Source organism: Oncorhynchus nerka, linkage group LG24, assembly GCF_034236695.1.
Source record: "Oncorhynchus nerka isolate Pitt River linkage group LG24, Oner_Uvic_2.0, whole genome shotgun sequence".
NCBI lineage: Eukaryota > Metazoa > Chordata > Actinopteri > Salmoniformes > Salmonidae > Oncorhynchus > Oncorhynchus nerka.
Window position 1 is genome coordinate 83,107,265 of NC_088419.1, and position 26,510 is coordinate 83,133,774.

The 26,510-nt window shown below is 44.7% G+C and overlaps 1 protein-coding gene across 1 annotated transcript in view; it reads right to left on the reverse strand.

Moving 5' to 3' along the window:
• The window catches only part of ror1 (receptor tyrosine kinase-like orphan receptor 1), a 297,767-nt gene that overhangs the window by 80,270 nt on the left and 190,987 nt on the right, over positions 1-26,510 (reverse strand). The window contains exons 3-4 of the mRNA XM_065009217.1: positions 6,377-6,664; positions 4,580-4,616 (exon numbers count right to left, since the gene is read on the reverse strand). Of these exons, the coding sequence (XP_064865289.1) occupies positions 4,580-4,616; positions 6,377-6,664 (325 nt within the window). The remainder of the gene's footprint in view (positions 1-4,579; positions 4,617-6,376; positions 6,665-26,510) is intronic.

The following is a 26,510-nucleotide window of genomic DNA, read 5'->3' on the forward strand; positions in this document are numbered from 1 at the left end:
CCAGGCGCCCGTGGCCGCCAACATGACTGACAACCAGTCGCTGCCACAACGGGCGTCATTGTCCCCCCCTTCCTATACCTCATCCCAAGGATTGTGTTACCGCAGATTCCAGGTGGTCCCTGTAAAGGAACTCACGTAAAAGAATAAGCAGAGAAAACATTAAGCAGTTATTAAAAGCTGTGAATGAACAGCTCTAACGCCTCATCGCAAAATATGTAGAATTGCAGGAAATTAGCTTGAAAACTGCAACATACTGTATTTGCTCCGAAAATGTTGCTAAATGTTTTCCATCCCAGGGCCCAAAACGTATTTTTATTTTTTATTTATTTATCTGTTATTTTACCAGGTAAGTTGACTGAGAACACGTTCTCATTTGCAGCAACGACCTGGGGAATAGTTACAGGGGAGAAGAGGGGGATGAATGAGCCAAATGGAAGCTGGGGATGATTAGGTGACCGTGATGGTTTGAGGGCCAGATTGGGAATTTAGCCAGGACGCCGGGGTTAACACCCCTACTCTTACGATAAGTGCCATGGGATCTTTAATGACCTCAGAGAGTCAGGACACCCATTTAACGGCCCATCCGAAAGAAGGCACCCTACACAGGGCAGTGTCCCCAATCACTGCCTTGGGGCACTTAGTTTGTCTGGACTGCCAAAATCATAGTAAAACTCCATTTATGTCACTCAAGTTCTGTTCTGATTATGAAGGGGTCCCCAGCCCCCAAAAGTTTGAGAAGCCCTGTCCTAAGCCATCCAACAGCACAGTGTTGACACCAGGGTGTGTGTATGTGTTGACCCTCAGGGTTCCATGTTTGGATGTTCACCCATCTAATTACCATAACATTGACAACAGGACTAAAATGTTCCAGCCCTCGTCTGTCTCTCCTGTATTCCTTATATCCTATCTCTTTCTTGACTTTCTCTCCATCTGTTTGTATCTCTGATTCTTTATCTCACTCTCACCCCTCACTTCCTCTAACTGTCTCACCCCTCACTTCCTCTATCACACACCCCTCCTTCTCTCCATGACATGTCCAGCTGTGGCTGAGCTGATGTCAGGTCTGGTCTGATCAAAGTCATAGCGTAATGTACACAGGGACGGCTGGCCACTGGGCTGTGGGCTGAAGTGCTGTGGGCTCTGGGTCTGTCTGTGGCTGGTCTACTTGACATATCCAGGCCAGGGCATAAATATGACATACATTAGTGTCCACCATCTAAACCCCACCAGACCAGCATATGCATACAGAAAAACCACTGGGCAAAGACCAAGTACCCCCATCAGTGACCACTAAAAACCTACAGGGAGAAAACCAAACCGCAAACTGTACATCTTTCCCTGACCACAAAAGCAACAACTAGGAGCCTCAGTCAGTCTTACTCCAGCTAAACCAGGTGCTTCTCTACCCAGTCCACCTCCACAACCATGACTGACATTTTGACACATCAATAGAAAATACCAAAACAACCTCAGAGGCCGTCACATGCCACATGCCAACATTAGCTGACCCCATCTCCCTAATGTAGGTCTGCCCTGCCGCCCCTCTGACAGCTAATCAGCTGACAATGACACTAATGACGACCAACAGGGCTCATCCCCGGCCCCTGGCCCCAGTCAAAAGAGGCCCTGTGCTGTGTGATTTAATGAAAGGCCATAATGACTGTGTTTAAACCAAATGAGTCCAGCTTTATCCTGCAATGCTGCCTGGGCCGACCAGCTGATTGTAGCCTAGGTCCTGGTGCTGTGGACTTCAATCAACATTAACATGCTCTGGTGCGTGGCCAGAGGGGAGAGTTGGCTCAGAGAGGGGCTGTGAGGGAGAAAATACACTTCACATCATTCCTGAGAGGTCATCTAGAGAAAGACAGCACAATATGGGAAGAACGTTTTGCAGGATATTTCAGCAACACGTAAATAAAAACAAATTGTGTGGCAGAAATAAACTCAGCAAAAAAAAAGAAGAAACATCCTCTCACTGTCAACTGCGTTTATTTTCAGCAAATTTAACATGTGTAAATATTTGTATGAACATAACAAGATTCAACAACTGAGACATAAACTGAAGTTTCACAGACATGTCACTAACAGAAATTGAATAATGTGTCCCTGAACAAAGGGGGGGGGGAGTAAAAATCAGAAGTAACAGTCAGTATCTGGTGTGGCCACCAGCTGCATTAAGTACTGCAGTGCATCTCCTCCTCATGGACTGCACCAGATTTGCCCGTTCTTGCTGTGAGATGTTAGCCCACTCTTCCACCAAGGCACCTGCAACTTCCCGGACATTTCTGGGGGGAATGGCCCTAGCCCTCACCCTCCGATCCAACAGGTCCCAGACTACCGGGCTCTTCGCTGGCCATGGCACAACACTGACATTCCTGTCTTGCAGGAAATCACGCACAGAACGAGCAGTTTGGCTGGTGGCATTGTCAATTCTGGAGGGTCATGTCAGGATGAGCCTGCAGGAAGGGTACCACATGAGGGAGGAGGATGTCTTCCCTGTAATGCACAGCGTTGAGATTGCCTGCAATGAAAACAAGCTCATTCCGATGATTCTGTGACAGACCATGACGGAGCCTCCACCTCCAAATCGATCCCACTCCAGAGTACAGGCCTCGGTGTAACGCTCATTCCTTCAACGATAAACGCGAATCCGACCATCACCCTGGTGAGACAAAACCGTGACTAGTCAGTGAAGAGCACTTTTTGCTAGTCCTGTCTGATCCAGCGACGGTGGGTTTGTGCCCATAGGCGACGTTGTTGCTGGTGATATCTGGTGAGGACCTGCCTTACAACAGGCCTACAAGCCCTCAGTCCAGCCTCTCTCAGCCTATTGCGGACAGTCTGAGCACTGATGGAGGGATTGTGCGTTCCTGGTGTAACTCGGGCAGTTGTTGTTGCAATCCTGTACCTGTCCCGCTGGTGTGATGTTCGGATGTACCAATCCTGTGCAGGTGTTGTTACATGTGGTCTGCCATTGCGAGGACAATCAGCTGTCCATCCTGTCTCCCTGTAGCGCTGTCTTAGGCGTCTCACGGTACGGACATTGCAATTTATTGCCTTGGCCACATCAGCAGTCCTCCTGCCTCCTTGCAGCATGTAAAGCACGTTCACGCAGATGAGCAGGGACCCTGGGCATCTTTCTTTTGGTGTTTTTCAGAGTCAGTAGAAATGCCTCTTGAGTGTCCTAAGTTTTCATAACTGTGACCTCAATTGTTTATGGTTCATTGAACAAGCATGGGAAACAGTGTTAAACCCTTTTCAATGAAGATCTGTGAAGTTATTTGGATTTTTACTAATTAACTTTGAAAGACAGGGTCCTGAAAAAGTTAAGTTCTTTTTATGCTGAGTTTAGTTGTGTGAGACCATATACTGTAAGTGTGTATGCGTGTGTCTTTCTGTGTGTGTGTGTGTGTGTGTGTGTGTGTGTGTGTGTGTGTGTGTGTGTGTGTGTGTGTGTGTCAGAGTGTGTGGGTGTGTGTGTCTGTGTCTGTGGTTGTGGCTGTGTGAATTTCCCCATCATGCCAACCTGTTTGATGTTCCAATATACCCTGTCTTTTCCATGGAATATGGCTCGCTGCCTTGACATTGTACGTTTGTGTATGTGTGTGGAATATGGCTTGCTGCCTTGATGTTGTCATTGAGGAAAAATCCCCTTCCTTGGAACCAAAGAGATTGAAACTCTATAGAAAACAACATGTACATTTCTCCTATACAACTTCAGAGAGCTCTAAAGCAAACATCGATAATTCGATCTACTCTGTATACATGTATGTTTGCCAGTTAATAAACCATTGAGTAAATACACTCTCACTCCATATCCACATCACAGGACAGTCTACATGAGAACGTGTTGAAATGAGGACACAAAGATAGTTCAGAGGGTCCTAACACAGACTAGTGAACCAGGAGGAAAGTACACCATGGAAAGGGAGGATGAGGAGGGAGAGAGGATGAGCAGGAGGAGGAGGGAGAGGAAGAGCAGGAGGAGTAGAGAGAAGAGGATGAGAGAGAGAGAGAGGAGGAGGAGGAGCAGGAGGCGGGAGAGTCCAGTATAGTACAGTACAGTAGAGTACAGTACAGTAGAGATGAGATCTGGTGATAAGATGCCTGTTCTCATTCTACTGTACCCTGAGCTGTCTCTACTCCACCTCTCTCTATTTACACTCAATCTATCTGACATAAGAGTCACACCTAGATCACGCATCTACTTGAAGCAGCATCATCTTTAGAGGTTTGAGAAGAGTTCACACTAAGGGAACCTGATCTGTCAATGATTCAGAGAAAAATCTGCAAGCTTTCCTCTGTCAAGCTCTGAAGTCCATAAGAAGTCCATATGGTATGTGGCTGACGAGAAAGCCTTGGCCAGCCATCATGGAAACACTTTTCCTTTCACGACTATTAACTCATCACTTTATTTAACAACCTTTCCCCACGTTCTATCACATTAATGATTAGCTATCATCTCATTCATGTCTTCAGAGGTTTCTATCTTTCTTCCCCTCTCTATCTGTTTGTAACGGGAGCCAGTGTTGGGTTGTGGTTAGTAAAAAACTGGATGGACAGAATTGTTTTAACTTACGGATAGGGCCTCCCTGGCATTGGTGTAGGGAGTGGATCTGGAAGAGAAGACAGGGATGATTTAAACAACAGGGGTAACAATTGTTACCAGACGTCTTCTCCATAGCTGCTAGAGCCATGCAGCCTAGCTCTGGCCCCAACCACATGTTACCAGACATATTCTCCATAGCTGCTAGAGCCATGCAGCCTAGCTCTGGCTAAACCACATGTTACCAGACATCTTCTCCATAGCTGCTAGAGCCATGCAGCCTAGCTCTGGCTAAACCACATGTTACCAGACGTCTTCTCCATAGCTGCTAGAGCCATGCAGCCTAGCTCTGGCTAAACCACATGTTACCAGACGTCTTCTCCATAGCTGCTAGAGCCATGCAGCCTAGCACTGGCTAAACTACATGTTACCAGACGTCTTCTCCATAGCTGCTAGAGCCATGCAGCCTAGCTCTGGCTAAACTACATGTTACCAGACGTCTTCTCCATAGCTGCTAGAGCCATGCAGCCTAGCTCTGGCTAAACCACATGTTACCAGACATCTTCTCCATAGCTGCTAGAGCCATGCAGCCTAGCTCTGGCTAAACCACATGTTACCAGACGTCTTCTCCATAGCTGCTAGAGCCATGCAGCCTAGCTCTGGCCCCAACCACATGTTACCAGACGTCTTCTCCATAGCTGCTAGAGCCATGCAGCCTAGCTCTGGCTAAACCACATGTTACCAGACGTCTTCTCCATAGCTGCTAGAGCCATGCAGCCTAGCTCTGGCCCCAACCACATGTTACCAGACGTCTTCTCCATAGCTGCTAGAGCCATGCAGCCTAGCTCTGGCTAAACCACATGTTACCAGACGTCTTCTCCATAGCTGCTAGAGCCATGCAGCCTAGCTCTGGCTAAACTACATGTTACCAGACGTCTTCTCCATAGCTGCTAGAGCCATGCAGCCTAGCTCTGGCTAAACCACATGTTACCAGACGTCTTCTCCATAGCTGCTAGAGCCATGCAGCCTAGCTCTGGCCCCAACCACATGTTACCAGACGTCTTCTCCATAGCTGCTAGAGCCATGCAGCCTAGCTCTGGCTAAACCACATGTTACCAGACGTCTTCTCCATAGCTGCTAGAGCCATGCAACCTAGCTCTGGCTAAACCACATGTTACCAGACGTCTTCTCCATAGCTGCTAGAGCCATGCAGCCTAGCTCTGGCTAAACTACATGTTACCAGACGTCTTCTCCATAGCTGCTAGAGCCATGCGGCCTAGCTCTGGCTAAACTACATGTTACCAGACGTCTTCTCCATAGCTGCTAGAGCCATGCGGCCTAGCTCTGGCTAAACTACATGTTACCAGACGTCTTCTCCATAGCTGCCAGAGCCACGCAGCCTAGCTCTGGCTAAACCACATGTTACCAGACGTCTTCTCCATAGCTGCCAGAGCCACGCAGCCTAGCTCTGGCTAAACCACATGTTACCAGACATCTTCTCCATAGCTGCTAGAGCCATGCAGCCTAGCTCTGGCTAAACCACATGTTACCAGACGTCTTCTCCATAGCTGCCAGAGCCATGCAGCCTAGCTCTGGCTAAACCACATGCAGATCTACACTAAGCTCATGCTATCAAAGCAGACAGTCAACTCTGACCTCTCTCCTAACTACTTTGAACATGCGTTGATTAGATAGACCAGACAGACAGCTTTAGATAATCACTCTAAATGCGTGAAATTGATTGGTTTGATTGATGGCATTAATAGCTGCTTCATTGGGGACTTCTAAACACTTCATAACAGTCTCAAAGCCTCGTTCTACTAGTCTTACCAAACTTGACGAAGAGTACTCCTGTGGTGGAGACGATGCCGTAGCTGTTAGTGGCCACACACTGGAAGTAGCCTGTGTCTGTAGTGTCCAGGTTACGGATGCGGAGGCGGGAGCCGTAGGGCGTTGGTCGGTAGGAGATCCGGCGAGGCTCCTGGACCACGGGGGCGTCGTTCTTCAGCCAGCGCACCGTGGGAGTGGGGTGACCGGACACACGACACAGCAGCTCTGCTGTCTGGCCCAGAGACGTGGTGATGTTGTTCATAGGAGCCTCCAGACGCAAGAAGAGAGCTGGGATGTGAGGGGGTGGGAGAGAGAGAATAAGATATGGACATTTTAATGGGAGCATTTAACGGGAGTGAAAGAGAGGGAGTGAGAGGGGGGAGAAAGAGAAAGATAGAGGGAAAATTAGATGTAGACATCAGTCTTTAATGGCTCTTGCTTTTTACATAAACCAATACGAAAGTAGGTCTATTAAACGGAGGACAGGGCCAGTCATCTCTTGGCAATGATTAGAACAAAGATAGACAAAGAGACAGGGAGAGATAGAGAGATAATAGAGAGAAACATTTCAAATATATTAATCACAGTAACTACATAGGAATTATTTATGTGAGTGGACGTCCAACTCTAGATCAAGACTATATAAATAACATAATGTGGTCTATAAAAATATATTAAAGTATGTACACTGAGTGTACAAAACATTAGGAACACCGGCTCTTTCCATGACATAGACTGACTAGGTGAATTCAGGTGAAAGTTATGATCCCTTATTGATGTCAGTTGTTAAATCCACTTCAATCAGTGTAGATGAAGGGGAGGAGACAGGTTTAAGAAGCCTTGAGACAATGGAGACATGGATTGTGTCTGTGTGCCATTCAGAGGGTGAATGGGCAAAACAAAATACTGAAGTGTCTTTGAACGGGGTATGGTAGCTGTGTTTTTAATGCTCAGTTTGGTCTGGGGTCTACCACCCAAATGACATCCAGCCAACTGGACAACTGTGGGAAGCATTGGAGTCAACATGGGCCAGCATCCCTGTGGAACGCTTTTGACACCTTCTAGAGTCCATGCCCCGACGAATTGAGTCTGTTCTGAAGGCAAAAGGGGAAGGAAGGGGGGATGACGACTCAATGGTAGGAAGGTGTTCTTAATGTTTTGCACATTCAGTGTATAAGTCCCATAACAATAATAGATGAAGATATTCCTTGGGGTATGAACAGTACAACATATTTATACAAGCATAGAGTACGAGAAGTGGGTGTTTATCCAGTAACCTTTACTAAGTACAGTGTACATCCTGAGACAAATCAGATCAACAGAGAACTGTTATGATGTGTAATCATTCAATTTACATGAAAGGATTAAGCAATAAACACATCCACTAATGGAATGGCCAGCTGAAAAGACAAATTATTATTTCTAAAAGTTCTAAGAGCTCAATCTGACTGTACTGAGAAGACATCCAAGGCTTTTACCACAACCTTGAGTTCAGTCATCTGGACCCTCCTCAAACAAGGTTTCAACTCTCCCACATCTCTATGGTTTAACTCCCCCTGAAGCTCCATTCTTTTTCCATCTCTGAATAACACTTCTCATAAATGACTCTAATCTGTGTGTGTGTGTGTGTGTGTGTGTGTGTGTGTGTGTGTGTGTGTGTGTGTGTGTGTGTGTGTGTGTGTGTGTGTGTGTGTGTGTGTGTGTGTGTGTGTGTGTGTGTGTGTGTGCATGCGTGTGAGCCAAAATGTGTGTGTGTGCGCAATAAACTCACTCCAACTGCCGGGTTGGAATCCTTCACAAGATATTTTGTGGTTTTGTGGTCACAAATGATCAGCCGTTTCACCATGGCTATGTGTTCATGTCTGTGTCTTCATGTCTGTGTCTTCATGTCTGTGTCTTCATGTCTGTGTCTTCATGTTTGTGTCTTCATGTCTGTGTCTTCATGTCTGTGTGTTCATATCCGTGTGTTCATGTATGTGTCTTCATGTCTGTGTTCATGTCTGTGTCTTCATTTCTGTGTCTTCATGTCCGTGTGTTCATGTCTGTGTCTTCATGTCTGTGTGTTCATGTTTGTGTGTTCATGTCTGTGTCTTCATGTATGTGTGTTCATGTCTGTGTCTTCATCTCTGTGTGTTCATATCTGTGTGTTCATGTCTGTATCTTCATGTCTGTGTGTTCATGTCCCTGTGCTCATGTCTGTGTGTTCATGTCTGTGTCTTCATGTCTGTGTGTTCATATCTGTGTGTTCATGTCTGTATCTTCATGTCTGTGTGTTCATGTCTGTGTGCTCATGTCTGTGTGTTCATGTCTGTGTCTTCATGTCTGTGTCTTCATGTCTATGTGTTCATGTCTGTGTGTTCATATCTGTGTGTTCATGTCTGTATCTTCATGTCTGTGTGTTCATGTCTGTGTGTTCATGTTTGTGTCTTCATGTCTGTGTGTTCATGTCTGTGTCTTCATGTCTGTGTGTTCATATCTGTGTGTTCATGTCTGTATCTTCATGTCTGTGTGTTCATGTCTGTGTGCTCATGTCTGTGTGTTCATGTCTGTGTCTTCATGTCTGTGTCTTCATGTCTATGTGTTCATGTCTGTGTGTTCATATCTGTGTGTTCATGTCTGTATCTTCATGTCTGTGTGTTCATGTCTGTGTGTTCATGTTTGTGTGTTCATGTCTGTGTCTTCATGTCTGTGTCTTCATGTCTGTGTCTTCATGTCTGTGTCTTCATGTCTATGTGTTCATGTCTGTGTGTTCATGTCTGTGTCTTCATGTCTGTGTCTTCATGTCTATGTGTTGCCAGAGGGGTTTTCAGGAGCACTAAAGTCATATAAAACCTTGGAACTTCCCTCTCCTCTCCAGAAGTTACCTGGTCTTACTGGTAGATCAACATGAACAGGACAGTCCAACATTCTGCAGCGTGATACACAGCAAAACACTGGACCTGTTTGTGGGTGTGTAGCAAGGTTATTATAGTTTTGTGTTTATAAATTCATTTTTATTTCTATTCATTTTTGTTTGTTTTATAAATTCTGTTAGTTTCTGTTAGTTTTCAGACCTGATTTGCTAGTTTTTATTTAGATTAAGTTGTATAAATATATTTCATTTTCATATTTATATTATTTTGTTTCAGTATTAGATTTATGGGCTAGGTTTCTATCCAATTGTGATGGATTTTTATGCAAGTATTCTAAAATCAGCATAAATAAATACATGATGAGGTATGGATAAGATCCTTTTGATAATTGGCAACAATCACCGATCATCATGTCTCCCGCATTCAAATAATACCCTTGATATTTATCAGATATTTGCATGAAGCACATCACTGTGCACTTAACCACCATAAGTTATGAAGTTATTAAATAAATGATGACATTCATCATCATTTATTTAATCTGTCTAAAAACTCTTCATGTCTTTCCATGTCATGTTGGTACAACGGAACATATCGTCGCGTGACTCCAAGCTCTCTTCAACGTGATGGTTATTTTTGTGCATAACATTTGTGCATAAATACATTTCCACCGAAATTGTCGCATAATCTATTTCACAGACCAAAACATTATCCACAATTATACAGCGTATTTTGTTTTGTCGACATTGGGAAATTTTACAGGCAAATTTGCTGTTTCCATCAGGCCTGTTGTTTTGTTATGCGTCATAATTAATCTGCATGAAATGGTTGGATGGAAAGACTATGAGCCATTTGTGTTCTCTAGTTTTTGGGTGTTTTTTGTGATGCCACTTCTTGCAACTTGGGGCAGTAATACATAAGGTGATGGGTCAGGTTATAGGTTAGGTTTAAATGATTAAAGTCAGTCTGAATGTGACTTGGACAGTGGTGTAGTGGTACCTGGAGAAGTGGGTATACTCTAATGCCTGGTGAAGGAACGGCGCCGTGTTTGAAAAATTATGTTCTATATTAAAAATAAATAATAATAATGGTCTAGTTGCCCTTTAATTCAATTGCGGATCGAACAAGAGACCTGGCTAGCGGTGTTTCTGTAGGCTACTGTACAATAGGCCTAGAGAGTCCATGTGATTGATACAAATCATCTTTATAGCATTGTGTCAGGTAGGCCTACCGTGCAGTCAACATTTAATTGGGAAGATTTTTGGGGGAAAGCCTTTCGAAATTTTCATTCAAACAGCGCATGATGACTGAATTGCACATCGCAAAGATTCAACCAAGACTTCGAGCCTACATTTTTCAACACCTGGTTTGCATACCCATTGTTGCCTTAGTTAGCATTTACTGGTAGATATCATCAGTTGAAATGTCTTTCCTGCGTAAACTACCCGCTACCGATATCATTCATCTGTGAGCTGCTCCAAGCAACAACAAAGCTGAGAGCTATGTGCTCTTTCTGCCTGACAGATGATATTCTGCTGAGACTAGGTGTGTAGCGCACGTGAATATATTTCACGTGTTTAGCGATTGTGTAGACTACTTTGTGTCTGATTTCTCTATTGTACTACATAATTGATAAATCGTATACCTACACTACACTACTTTGATATGCATCAGTGAGTACATGCAAAGCCCACATGGGTTTCCGGCGTGTATCTGCGTATACCCTCCACTACACAACTGAACTTAGATTTGAAAGGAATAGCACCGAGACTGGTAGAAGGAAACTCCCTCTCGCCCATGTTCACATTATTCCAATGATTTTTAACTTTAGTAGTGCATGTAAGAAGAATCATGTTAGCTACCTAAACGTTTTTTCCACTGTTTGCTAGTGATAGCTGTCACGGGCGTCCTCCTCTTCATCTGAAGAGGAGAGGCGAGAAGGATCAGAGGACCAAAATGCGGCGTGGTATGTGTTCATCATGAATTTTAATAAAGAAAACACTGAACACTGAAACACACTATACAAAAACAATAAACGAAATAACGACCGTGAAGCTAATGAGAACTGTGCTGACACAAGCAATCAACATAGACAATCACCCACAAACAAACAGTGAAACCCCGGCTACCTAAGTATGATTCTCAATCAGAGACAACTAATGACACCTGCCTCTGATTGAGAACCATACTAGGCCGAAACATACAAATCCCCAAATCATAGAAAAACAAACATAGACTGCCCACCCCAACTCACGCCCTGACCATACTAAATAAATACAAAACAAAGGAAATAAAGGTCAGAACGTGACAATAGCTAGTGTTAGTGATGCAGTATGCTTGGTCCACACAGACTCCGAGTGCCTATGGGAACTAAACTAGCTCCTTGCCAGGGACTCCCAGTGATGGAACACATTCCTGGTAGATTCTGCTAGATTCCTTAACTCAACAGAACAGACACACAACTCCAAAAGAAAAAATATTAATATCTGTGTGTGTTTGCATGTGTGTCTGTGTCTATTTGTATAATACAGATATACTGTACCAATACATCTTGGGCTTCTATGAAGTATGTAGTGTGTAGGCCTATATTATTTTCAGTGTGTGAATTTTGAGTGTTCCATGTGTTCTATGTGGTCACATGACAGGATGTCTCAGTGACCCAGGGGTGCAGAGCAGAGCTAGCTGATTTCTGTCCAACTACACACCTCAGAAAGCACTTCCTGCTCTGTGCTCTGTGCAGTATTGGCTATAGGCATCAAGGTCAACCTTTTCAACAGGGAAGGAAAACACCAGACTGCTCTCTATTTCTCAGTCTCCCTCCCTCTCCCTCTGCCCCCATCTCTCATAACAATGTATTACAAATGTTGTGATGATGAATGCTGCATTTAACAAATGCTGTAATGCTTATGGCTGCAGCGGTCATGAAATTGTGTCACCAGGTGATTGTCAAGCAAATAACTGCCGGTCTCATGGTAATTAACCGTTAATGAACATAAACACATTTAGCATCTCCTGGCTTCTACACTGATGCAGACCATTGGAATATCTACATTTGAAAAAAGTATAATAAATCCATGTAATATAGCCTACATGTTCACAGTAAATCCATTATTTATTTTAGACAGGTCTAAAGAAACACGATATGAAGAAAATCTAGTCTATTTCAGTAGAACAATAGTCTGAGTTGTCCTTATGTTATGTCCTGATCTGGCTATGCCATATGGCTGTGTGCTACACTAGTTCATTGAACAGATATGCTTAGAGTTCCAAGGCATTATATTACAGTATATTATAGAAAGGATATATTTTCCAAAAGATGAGGGAGTCCGCACATACCGCCCCTATTCTGTGTTGAGCGGTTAACAAAGAAACATGTACTCCTATATGCTTAATGCTTAATAATTCCCTTCTCCCGGCTGCATGCCGAAGCACCTCTCACATGGTTCTCTGTCACCTGATCGGATCTTTCTCACAGGATACAAGTGAAGACAGACACATCGGGGACGTAACTGAGCACGTTGTTATCCAATTCCGAGGCGCATATCGAAGATATTGGAAGAGCTGTCCACATTTACTTTTCGTCAGCCAACAAGATGAGTAGCTCTAATGAACAGCAAAATGAACTCAGCATTCTTGACCACAGATCAGCAGTTCCAAACGCTGCCAGAGACCAGGAATTCCACATGGAACACTAAATTAGAAGGGTTGCAGCCAAGCGGTGGGGAAAGTCTGTAAAGCCCACAGGGAGTGGAGCAAACAGGTATAGAAAACAGACACATAGTTGCTAAAGCAAAATGAGACCATCTGTGAATAACTAGTTAATTTTAAGATACTCAGGTGAGAGAGTGGAGCCTTCCTCTCTTTCCTTCCTCCTGGATCAACTCCCCAGAACAACTTGGCAGAACAGTCTTTCTTTCGGGATGGTCTTAGTTTTGACCGCCACTGACATGACCACCGCTTACAGCTGCCACTGAGAAAGTACTAACACTATTTGCTAGTCGCCTAGCAGAGGTGAAGAGCACACCTCCCTGTACTAATTGCTGATTGCTTAGCAGAGGTGAAGAGCAAACCTCCCTGTACTAATTTCTGATTGCCTAGTAGAGGAGAAACCCCTCCCACTCCAATACAGCCACTGATTACCAAAACAAGTCACATATTGCTCTGCCCCTTGATCCTGGTTGATGTGTCAACAATCATCCGCAAGTTATGAGCAGTCAGCAGTTCACACACCAAGTAGGCTACTGGGAAGACAGGCAGCACCTAAGATAGATGGACCTAGCTAGCAAAAACGCAGTACTAGACACAAATTACACTTATCACTCCTGGAGAAATCAGGAGTCCTCTCATTATAGAATGAGGTACCCACTCCAATTCACATATCGCCCAATATATCCACAGATGACACAATCTCTATTGCACTCCACACTGCCCTTTCCCACCTGGGCAAGAGGAACACCTATGTGAGAATAGTGTTCATTGACTACAGCTCGGCATTCAACACGATTGTATCCTCCAATCTCATTACTAAGCTAAGGACCCTGGGACTGAACACCTCCATCTGCAATTGGATCCTGGACTTCCTGGCGGGCCGTCCCCAGGTGGTAAAGGTAGGCAACAATACATCTGCCACGCTGACCCTCAACGCAGGGGCCCCTCAGAAGGGTTGAGCAGTATATAGATTTTCTCATCGTCCTACTGTCCTTCTCTCATCCCTGGATTTATGGAATTAATGGCTTAATACACAAATGGTGTTCGGCTCGCGCTCCCGGTGGGTCTACGGTGGTCGGTTGAGGCGGACAGAGCATTTAGTTGCTTGAAGACACTGTTTACCGAGGCTCCCGTGTTGGCTCATCCGGATCCCTCTTTGGCATTCATGGTGGAGGTGGACGCATCCGAGGCTGGGATTGGAGCAGTGCTCTCACAGCGCCACTCAAGCTCCACCCCTGCACTTTCTTTTCGAAGAAGCTCAGCCCGGTGGAGCGAAACTATGACGTGGGGGACCGAGAGTTGCTGGCTGACGTAAAAGCCCTGAAAGTGTGGAGACATTGGCTTGAGGGGGCTCAACACCCTTTCCTCATCTGGACTGACCACCGTAATATGGAGTACATCCGGGCGGCGAGGAGACTGAAGAGGTGGCCATGTTTTTCACCAGATTCAGATTTACGATATCGTATAGATATCTGTATGATACAGAGGAGCGGTCCATCGATTCCACCCCCATACTTCTGGCCTCTTGTCTGGTGGCGACAGTGGTGGGCGCGCGAACATCGAGCGGGCATCTCGTTTAGAGCCTACCCCACCTCAGTGCCCAGCTGGACGGAAGTACGTCCCGCTTGGTGTCCGTGATATATTGATTCAGTGAGCGCACACATTACCCTCCTCTGGTCATCTGGGTATTGATAGGACGTTGCGGAGCCTTAGGGGGAAGTACTGTTGGCTCACTTTAGCTAAGGACGTGAGGGTTTATGTCTCCTCCTGTTCAGTGTGCGCTCAGTGCAAGGCTCCTAGACACCTGCCCAGAGGGAAGTTACAACCCCTCCCCGTTCCACAGCGGACTTGGTCACACCTGTCGGTAGACTTCCTGACCGATCTACCTCTTTCACAGGGAAACGCTAAGATCCTGGTCGTTGTGGATCGTTTCTCTACGTCCTGTTGTCTCCTCCCTCCCGGTCTCCCTATGGCCCTACAGACTGCGGAGGCCCTGTTTACTCACATCTTCCGGCACTACGGGGTGCCTGAGGACATAGTTTCTGATCGGGGTCCCCAGTTCACGTCCTGGGTTTGTAGGGCGTTCATGGAGGCATCTGGGGGTCTCGGTCAGCCTGACCTCTGGTTTTCACCCCAAGAGTAATGGGCAGGTGGAGAGAGTAAACCAGGATGTGGGTAGGTTTCTGTGGTCGTATTGCCAGGACCGGCCAGGGGAGTGGGTGAGGTACGTGCCATTGGCAGAGATAGCCCAGAACTCACTCCGCCACTCCTCAACTAAACTTTCGCCCTTTCAGTGCGTGTTGGGGTATCAGCCGGTCCTGGTACCGTGGCATCCAAGCCAGACCGAGGCTCCTGGGGTGGAGGACTGGGTGAAGCACTTGAAGGAGACCACGGGCACCTGAAACAGCCCGAAGGGTGGCATAAAACGAGCACTGACCGCCACCGCAGTGAGGCCCCGGTGTTTGCACCGGGGGACCGAGTCTGGCTCTCGACCCGAAACCTGCCCCTCCGCCTGCCCTGAAGGAAGCTGGGTCCGTGGTTTGTGGGGCCATTTAAAGTCCTGGGGAGAATAAACGAGGTGTGTCATAGGTTACAGCTCCCCTCAAATTACCTTATTAACCCCTCGTTTCATGTGTCTCTCCTCAGGCCGGTGGTAGCTGGTCCGCTCCAAGGAGATGAGGTACGATCCATACAGTACGATCCATACTGGATTCCAGGCGTCGGGTGAGGGGTCTGCAATACCTCGTGGATTGGGAGGGGTACGGTCCGGATGAGAGATGCTGGGTGCCGGTGGAGGACGTCTTGGCCCCATCTCTGCTGAGTGAGTTTCACCTCCTCCATCTGGATCGCCCTGCGCCTCGTCCTCCGGGTCGTCCTCGAGGCCGGCGCTGCGGGAGCCGAGTGTCAGGGAGGGGGGTACTGTCACGACTTCCAAGGTGGCTCCTCTCCCTGATCGGGCGGTGCTCAGCGGTCTTTGTGCGGGATTGTTTTCTGTGGTGACGTTATTTAGGGGTGCATGTCTGCACCACAGGGTTTCTTTTCTCTCGGCAGTTGTGCCATTTTGGTATTAAGTTTAGTAGTAGAGGTTTCTCCTCCGTGTGTGTTACGCTTTATTCCCTGTGTGTGTGGCAATCTCGTTTTGGGCGTGTTTTAGTCCCATGATGTAGTTGTGTTGGGACTGCTCATTAAACTTTTGGACTTGGATATCCTTGCTCTCCTGCTCCTGATTCCTGCACCTCCCTCCGTTAGGAGGCATCGTAACAGTAGCATTGCCTTTAAATTGTTTAACTTGGGTCAAACGTTTTGGGTAGCCTTCCACAAGCTTCCCACAATAAGTTGAGTGAATTTTGGCCCATTCCTCCAGACAGAGCTGCTGTAACTGAGTCAGGTTTGTAGGCCTCCTTGCTCGCACACGCTCTTTCAGTTCTGCCAACAAATGTTCTATTGGATTGAAGTCAGGGCTTTGTGATGGCCACTCCAATAGCTTGACTTTGTTGTCCTTAAGCCATTTTGCCACAACTTTGGAAGTATGCTTGGGGTCAGTGTCCATTTGGAAGACCCATTTGCGACCAAGCTTTAACTTCCTGACTGATGTCTTGAGATGTTGCTTCAATATATCCACATAATTTTCCTGCCTCATGATGCCATCTATTTTGCGAAGTGCACCAGTCCATCCTGCAGCAAAGCACCCACACAACATGATGCTGCCACCCCCGTTCTTCACGGTTGGGATGGTGTTCTTCGGCTTGCAAGCCTCCCACTTTTTCCTCCAAACATAACGATGGTCATTATGGCCAAACAGTTCTATTTTTGTTTCATCAGACCAGAGGATATTTCATCAAAAACTACGATCTTTGTCCCCATGTGCAGTTGCAAACCGTAGTCTGGCTTTTTTCTGGCGGTTTTGGAGCAACGGCTTCTTCCTTGTTGAGTGGCCTTTCAGGTAATGTCGCCATAGAACTCGTTTTACTGTGGATATAGATACTTTTGTACCTGTTTCCTCCAGCATCTTCACAAGGTCCTTTGCTGTTGTTCTGGGATTGATTTGCACTTTTCGTACCAAAGTATGTTCAATGCGTCTCCTTCCTGAGCGGTAAGATGGCTGCGTGGTCCCATGGTGTTTATACTTATGTAATATTGTTTGTACAGATGAATGTAGTACCTTCAGGCGTTTGGAAATTGCTTCCAAGGATGAACCAGACTTGTGGAGGGCTACATTGTTTTTTCTGAGGTCTTGGCTGATTTCTTTAGATTTTTCCTTGATGTCAAAGAGGCACTGAGTTTGAAGGTAGGCCTTGAAATACAGCCATAGGTACACCTCCAATGGACTCAAATTATGTCAATTATTGTCACGCCCTGACCTTAGAGAGCCTTTTTGTGTCTCTATTTGGTTTGGTCAGGGTGTGATTTGGGGTGGGCATTCTGTTGTTTAGGGCACATAGCCTTTATCTTCACGGTTTGTTTTGTAGTGTTTATTGTTTTTTGTCGGTGTCATATAAATAAAGAATACGTACGCTCACGACGCTGCATCTTGGTCCTCCTCCTTCAACAGCCGTGACAATTATCCTATCAGAAGCTTCTAAAGCCATGACATCATTTTCTGGAATTTTCCAAGCTGTTTCAAGGCACACTCAACTTAGTGTATGTAAACTTCTGACCCACTGGAATTGTGATACAGTGAAATAATCTGTCTGTAAACAATTGTTGGAAAATTACTTGTGTCATGCACAAAGTAGATGTCCTAACCAACTTTCCAAATCTATAGTTTGTTAACAAGAAATGTGTGGAGTGGTTGAAAAACAAGTTTTAATGACTCCAACCTAAGTGTATGTAAACTTCTGACTTCAACTGTATGTAAGGTTGTGTATGTGTGAGTGTGTGTCAGGGTCAGATTCTTCTAGGGCTGAATGATATGGCCAAAATATCATATCACAATATTTGTATCATTTTTATCATTTCTAAACAGGAAGGCCATGCTGACTGATATGAGTGTTTATAAACAGGAGGGCCATGCTGACTGATAGGAGTGTTTATAAACAGGAAGGCCATGCTGACTGATAGTAGTGTTTATAAACAGGAGGGCCATGCTGACTGATTGTAGTGTTTATAAACAGGAGGGCCATGCTGACTGATAGGAGTGTTTATAAACAGGAAGGCCATGCTGACTGATAGGAGTGTTTATAAACAGGAGGGCCATGCTGACTGATAGGAGTGTTTATAAACAGGAAGGCCATGCTGACTGATAGTAGTGTTTATAAACAGGAGGGCCATGCTGACTGATAGTAGTGTTTATAAACAGGAGGGCCATGCTGACTGATTATAATGTTTATAAACAGGAGGGCCATGCAGACTGATATGAGTGTTTATAAACAGGAGAGCCATGCTGACTGATTATAGTGTTTATAAACAGGAGAGCCATGCAGACTGATATGAGTGTTTATAAACAGGAGAGCCATGCTGACTGATTATAGTGTTTATAAACAGGAGGGCCATGCTGACTGATTATAATGTTTATAAACAGGAGGGCCATGCTGACTGATATGAGTGTTTATAAACAGGAGAGCCATGCTGACTGATTATAGTGTTTATAAACAGGAGGGCCATGCAGACTGATATGAGTGTTTATAAACAGGAGAGCCATGCTGACTGATTATAGTGTTTATAAACAGGAGAGCCATGCTGACTGATTATAGTGTTTATAAACAGGAGGGCCATGCTGACTGATTATAATGTTTATAAACAGGAGGGCCATGCTGACTGATATGAGTGTTTATAAACAGGAGAGCCATGCTGACTGATATGAGTGTTTATAAACAGAAGGGCCATGCTGACTGATATGAGTGTTTATAAACAGGAGAGCCATGCTGACTGATTATAGTGTTTATAAACAGGAGAGCCATGCTGACTGATTATAGTGTTTATAAACAGGAGGGCCATGCTGACTGATTATAATGTTTATAAACAGGAGGGCCATGCTGACTGATGTGAGTGTTTATAAACAGGAGAGCCATGCTGACTGATAGTAGTGTTTATAAACAGGAGGGCCATGCTGACTGATAGTAGTGTTTATAAACAGGAGAGCCATGCTGACTGATAGTAGTGTTTATAAACAGGAGAGCCATGCTGACTGATAGTAGTGTTTATAAACAGGAGGGCCATGCTGACTGATTATAGTGTTTATAAACAGGAGAGCCATGCTGACTGATAGTAGTGTTTATAAACAGGAGGGCCATGCTGACTGATTATAGTGTTTATAAACAGGAAGGCCATGCTGACTGATAGTAGTGTTTATAAACAGGAGAGCCATGCTGACTGATAGTAGTGTTTATAAACAGGAAGGCCATGCTGACCGATAGGAGTGTTTATAAACAGGAGAGCCATGCTGACTGATAGTAGTGTTTATAAACAGGAGGGTTGTAATGACAGTAATAATCAGGAGGGTTGTAATGACAGTAATAATCAGGAGGATTGTAATGACAGTAATAATCAGGAGGGTTGTAATGACAGTAATAATCAGGAGGGTTGTAATGACAGTAATAATCAGGAGGGTTGTAATGACAGTAATAATCAGGAGGATTGTAATGACAGTAATAATCAGGAGGATTGTAATGACAGTAATAATCAGGAGGATTGTAATGACAGTAATAATCAGGAGGGTTGTAATGACAGTAATAATCAGGAGGGTTGTAATGACAGTAATAATCAGGAGGATTGTAATGACAGTAATAATCAGGAGGATTGTAATGACAGTAATAATCAGGAGGATTGTAATGACAGTAATAATCAGGAGTGTTGTAATGACAGTAATAATCAGGAGGGTTGTAATGACAGTAATAATCAGGAGGATTGTAATGACAGTACAGGAGTGACACAGTAATAATCAGGAGGATTGTAATGACAGTAATAATCAGGAGGATTGTAATGACAGTAATAATCAGGAGGATTGTAATGACAGTAATAATCAGGAGGGTTGTAATGACAGTAATAATCAGGAGGGTTGTAATGACAGTAATAATCAGGAGGATTTAATGTACTGAGGTTGTAATGACAGTAATAATCAGGAGGATTGTAATGACAGTAATAATCAGGAGGATTGTAATGACAGTAATAATCAGGAGGGTTGTACTGACAGTAATAATCAGGAGGATTGTAATGACAGTAATAATCAGGAGGGTTGTAATGACAGTAATAATCAGGAGGATTGTAATGACAGTAATAATCAGGAGGATTGTAATGACAGTAATAATCAGGAGGGTTGTAATGACAGTAATAATCAGGAGGGTTGTAATGACAGTAATAATCAGGAGTGTTGTAATGACAGTAATAATCAGGAGGATTGTAATGACAGTAATAATCAGGAGGATTGTAATGACAGTAATAATCAGGAGTGTTGTAATGACAGTAATAATCAGGAGGGTTGTAATGACAGTAATAATCAGGAGGATTGTAATGACAGTAATAATCAGGAGGATTGTAATCAGGAATAATCAGGAGGTTGTAATGACAGTAGGATTGTAATGACAGTAATAATCAGGAGTGTTGTAATGACAGTAATAATCAGGAGGATTGTAATGACAGTAATAATCAGGAGGATTGTAATGACAGTAATAATCAGGAGGGTTGTAATGACAGTAATAATCAGGAGGATTGTAATGACAGTAATAATCAGGAGGATTGTAATGACAGTAATAATCAGGAGTGTTGTAATGACAGTAATAATCAGGAGTGTTGTAATGACAGTAATAATCAGGAGGATTGTAATGACAGTAATAATCAGGAGGATTGTAATGACAGTAATAATCAGGAGGGTTGTAATGACAGTAATAATCAGGAGGATTGTAATGACAGTAATAATCAGGAGGATTGTAATGACAGTAATAATCAGGAGGATTGTAATGACAGTAATAATCAGGAGTGTTGTAATGACAGTAATAATCAGGAGGGTTGTAATGACAGTAATAATCAGGAGGATTGTAATGACAGTAATAATCAGGAGGGTTGTACTGACAGTAATAATCAGGAGGTTGTAATGACAGTAATAATCAGGAGGGTTGTACTGACAGTAATAATCAGGAGGGTTGTAATGACAGTAATAATCAGGAGGATTGTAATGACAGTAATAATCAGGAGGATTGTACTGACATTAATAATCAGGAGGGTTGTAATGACAGTAATAATCAGGAGGGTTGTACTGACAGTAATAATCAGGAGGGTTGTAAGGACATATGTCAGAGAGACATAAAACCTTGCTTATTAACTTTCTAAACTGCGTTGGGTAGAGGGGATTGGAGCTATGAATCACCTCTGACTTAACAAGGGGCCTGAGGAGGCCAATAGGGGCCACTGGCCACATGGTCCTCAGCTGCCAGGCTGAAACACACACATGTGGAATGGACCAGAGTGTGTCTACAGACCTCTTATCAGCCGAGGACAGAAAGTGGTGTGATCATATGAACTGGTTGATGAAAAGAGAGAAAGTCTACATCTCCATTATCCACCCTTCTCTCAAAGTGTACACTTACACACTCCCCATCTTGGATTTAACAATTGTGGAAACTCCCTCCAGCTAAAGCTTACACCACTGATGGAGAGTGTGCAAGTGCACACTTCGAGAGAAGTTTGGAGAATCAGGACACAGCCTCAGTTGCCCTATTTAGCCTCAATGTGTGCCATACGGTCACTGAGATATAGCTTCACTGTCTGCCATACAGTCACTGAGATATAGCTTCACTGTCTGCCATACGGTCACTGAGATATAGCCTCACTGTCTGCCATATGGTCACTGAGATATATCCTCACTGTCTGCCATACGGTCACTGAGATATAACTTCACTGTCTGCCATACGGTCACTGAGATATAACTTCACTGTCTGCCATACGGTCACTGAGATATAACTTCACTGTCTGCCATACGGTCACTGAGATATAACTTCACTGTCTGCCATACGGTCACTGAGATATAGCTTCACTGTCTGCCATATGGTCACTGAGATATAGCTTCACTGTCTGCCATACGGTCACTGAGATATAGCTTCACTGTCTGCCATACGGTCACTGAGATATAGCTTCACTGTCTGCCATAAGGTCACTGAGATATAACTTCACTGTCTGCCATACGGTCACTGAGATATAGCTTGACTGTCTGCCATATGGTCACTGAGATTTAGCCTCACTTTCTGCCATACGGTCACTGACATATAGCCTCACTGTCCGCACAAAGTGAGGACTATGTAGAAAAGGTTTGACAAGATCAGTATGGAAGAACTAGACTGGCCTGCACAGAGCCCTGACCTCAACCCCATCGAAAACCTTTGGGATGAATTGGCATGCCGACTGTGAACCAGGCCTCATCGCCCAACATCAGTGCCCGACCTCACTAATGCTCTAGTGGGTGAATGGAAGAAAGTCCCCCAGCAATGTTCCAACATCTAGTGGGAAGCCTGCCCAGCAATGTGGAGGCTGTTATAGCAGCAAAGGGGGGACCAACTCCATATTAATGCCCATGATTTTGGAATGAGATGTTCGATGAGCAGGTATCCACATACTTTTGGTCATGTAGTTTATATTTTTCAATTCCCATAAAACTGTTTCAAAAAGGCATAAAAGAAACAACCAATGTCAGTGGAGGGCCAGTAGGAGGCACATTTCCTTTGGTCTAAAAAATGATTGGGGACATTGCCCTGTGATGGGTGCCGTCTCTCGGGTGGGACTTTAAACGGGTGTCCTGACTCACTGTGGTTACTAAAGATCCCATGGCACTTATCGTAAGAGTAGGGGTGTTAACCCTGTTGTCCTGGATAAATTCCAAATCTGGCTCTCATACCATCATGGCCACCTAATCACCCCCAGCTTCCAATTGGCACATTCATCACCCCTCCTTTCCCCTGTCACTATTCCCCAGGTCGTTGCTGTAAATGACAATGTAAAATGAGGGTTAAAGATAAAGAGAGAGGGAGAGAGGGAGATGGAGAGAGAGAGCGAGAGACAGAGAGAGAGAGAGAGAGACAGAGAGAGAGAGAGAGAGAGAGAGAGAGAGAGAGAGAGAGAGAGAGAGAGACAGACAGAGAGAGACAGACAGACAGACAGACAGACAGACAGACAGACAGACAGACAGACAGACAGACAGACAGACAGACAGACAGACAGACAGACAGACAGACAGACAGACAGACAGACAGACAGACAGACAGAGAGAGAGAGAGGGAGAGAGACCTCACTTGCTTTGGCAATGTTAACATATGTTTCCCATGCCCCTTAAATGTAATTGAGAGAGAGAGAGAGAGAGACGGAGAGAGAGAGAGCGAGAGAGGGTGAGAGGGAGAGAGAGGGAGAGAGAGAGAGACGGAGAGAGAGAGAGAGAGCGAGAGAGGGTGAGAGAGAGAGGGTGAGAGAGAGGGAGAGAGAGAGAGAGAGAGAGAGAGAGAGAGGGTGAGAGAGAGAGAGAGAGAGAGAGAGAGAGAGAGAGAGAGAGAGAGGGAGAGAGAGAGAGCGAGAGAGAGAGAGAGAGAGCTGTAGAATATGACGACAACATGTGCTTTATAGCTCAAAATAATCTATTTACAAAACAGTGAACAAATACTTCAAACTGTTTATGATAGAGGGGTTTGGATTGTTTCTCCATGCATGTTTTTAACTGCCTCTGAGAGTTGCAGTGCTCCATATGGCTGCCTCCATACGTATGGCTGGCTCCAGCCATTTACTGTAGCATTCTGAGAGAAGTCTGTTGGAAATCACAAAAACACAAGTCACTGACTGCACAAACAGACGGTTTGTCTGACCTGACCTGTACAGCAGAGAAAGAGTCTGCATTCATTTGATCCCAACACAGTATAACAAATCATAACTCATAGCGGACTAAATAAATATAACATGAGACTATAGCTCTAGCATTTAAGTTTCCCTACTACTGTGACCAGACAAAACTACATGGCAGCGATGCTAGGCTATCCGTGGCGCTAGTCCGGTGTCTATGTGCCAGGACTATGCTATGTGTAGTGGTACCTCGTCTGCCAGTGACGTGTGACTCATATCTGAACACGTCTGATAGGATGAGCACTCCACCACTCTCCTCTTCAGAGGTCAAGATCTCTCACAGTCAGGCACCATATAGAGAGCTGTCTAAGCACACACTCCTGAGATGACAGTTTGTGTGTGTGTGTGGGTCTGTCTGCACACTCCCCTGACTGCCTTAATTATAGATAATAGAGCTGGAAAAGAGGAGAGAGGAGGAGAGAGGAGGAAAGCGATGTCCTGCCAATGTTTGTACAACAAGCCCATTCTTCCCCTAATTGTCTTGTGTGGAGTGTTGTAGTGATTGGCAACCCAATCCCTCTGAAACCAAAACCTAGCCTGGCTCATGACGTTTCTTTAATATCACCAGATTGCTAAATTGTTCCCATCATCACCACTCTCTTTATTACTGTGGCGTTGTTTGGACCCGTGTCTGAGAGGGGGGAAATTACCCAGCTGGAAATGAAAGGGTGCAGAAGATTTATTCTGAGGTGCTTCTCTCCACAGGAATAAAACACCTAATCAGCCCCAGACCCACTGCTAGTTCTAACACACACACACACACACACACACACACACACACACACACACACACACACACACACATACACACACACACACACACATGTCAAACCCACCCAAATCCCCCTTCAGAAGCATCCTACCTCTGTGTGTTAGTGAGTCATTGGTTAATACAGTCTAATACTGCTATAGAAATTCTGCTGGTCTGGCCCACACAGCAGTAGACAGACTAGAAACCTGACCTGGAGCACAGCTAACATAACATGGGAGTGATGCCGAGCTGCCTGGCCCTGCACTCCACTGTAGCCAGCTCTGGCAAAGGTGAAGCTCTGAATCCATATTATAAGCAAAAGAGCTGCTAAGAGTGTGTGTCTGTGTGTGTGTGTGTGTGTGTGTGTGTGTGTGTGTGTGTGTGTGTGTGTGTGTGTGTGTGTGTGTGTGTGTGTGTGTGTGTGTGTGTGTGTGTAAGCTATGAATGAAACTTATACAATCAAGATCAGCCAAACACATTAGAAGCACACTAAGTTTACAATCTCTTTGTACTCTCACTATAATATTCCATGTTATAAACTGGGTGGTTCGAGCCCTGAATGCTGATTGGCTGACAGCCATGGTATATCAGACTGTATACCACAGATATGACAAAACATGTATTTTTACTGCTCTAATTATGTTGGTAACCAGTTTATAATAGCAATAAGGCACCTCGGGGGTTCGTGGTATATGGCTAATATACCATGGCTAATGGCTGTATCCAGGCACTCAGCGTTGCGTCGTGCAAAAAAAGCCCTTAGCCGTGGTATATTGGCCATATACCACACCCCCTTATTGCTTAAATGTAACCGTGTGGGTGATACAGAGCTGTTATAATATCTGTCTTCCTCACCACACCAGTGTCATACTGTACTGTACAGTCTATCGCCTGCCAACTCCGCCTCACTACAAGGTGTGGAAAACCCAGTGACATACATAAATATATACACTGAGTGTACAAAACATTAAGAACACCTTCCTAATATTTAGTTGCCCTCAGAACAGCCTTGTCGGGGCATGGCCTCTACAAGGTGTGGAAAGCATTCCATAGGGATGCTGGTCCATGTTGACTCCAAAGTGTTTCCCACAGTTGTGTCAAGTTGTCTTTTGAGTGGTGAACCATTCTTGACACACACGGGAAACTGTTGAGCGTGAAAAACCCAGCAGCGTTGCAGTTCTTGACACAAAACGGTGCACCTGATACCTACTACCATGCCCCGTTCAAAGGCACTTCAATCTTTTGTCTTGCCAGTTCAACCTCTGAATGACACACATACACAATCCATGTCTCAATTATCTCAAGGCTTAAAAATCCTTCTTTAATCTGTCTCCTCCCGTTCATCTACAGCGATTTGATTGGATTTAACAGGTGACATCAATAAGGGATCATAGCTTTCACCTGGACTCACCTGGTCAGTCTATGTCATGGAAAGAGCAGGTGTTCATAATGTTGTTTGGTTGTTTACTCCATGTGTAACTCTGTGTCGTTGTATCTGTCGAACTGCTTTGCTTTATCTTGGCCAGGTCGCAATTGTAAATGAGAACTTGTTCTCAACTTGCCTACCTGGTTAAATAAAGGTGAAATAAATAAATTGGTACACTCAGTCTATTGGAAAACCCCAGGAAGTAAACTCAGGTTCATGTAGCTGTAAACTAACATCAGACAACCACAATATGAATCTATTTCACAATGATGACATTGTTCCAGTGGAGCATGCAGAGAGACCCAGCTGCTTTCATAGGACCTGAATGCTATGTGCTCGACGAATCAAAACCAGCCCTGCCTCTAGACACAACACTGGCCAATCAGCATCCTTCCATCAGATAACAGAGACATATGTTAGCTAGCTAGCCACTGTGTTGTAGGCTAAAAATAGTGGAGTGGAGGGATGCTGAGATACAAACAGTACAGGACTCTTTCTGCCGTGGCATGAATACAATCTTAGCCTCTGTGTTGAAGGAATAGTGGAGTGGAACAGCTGATATACATAAACAAACAACACAGGATT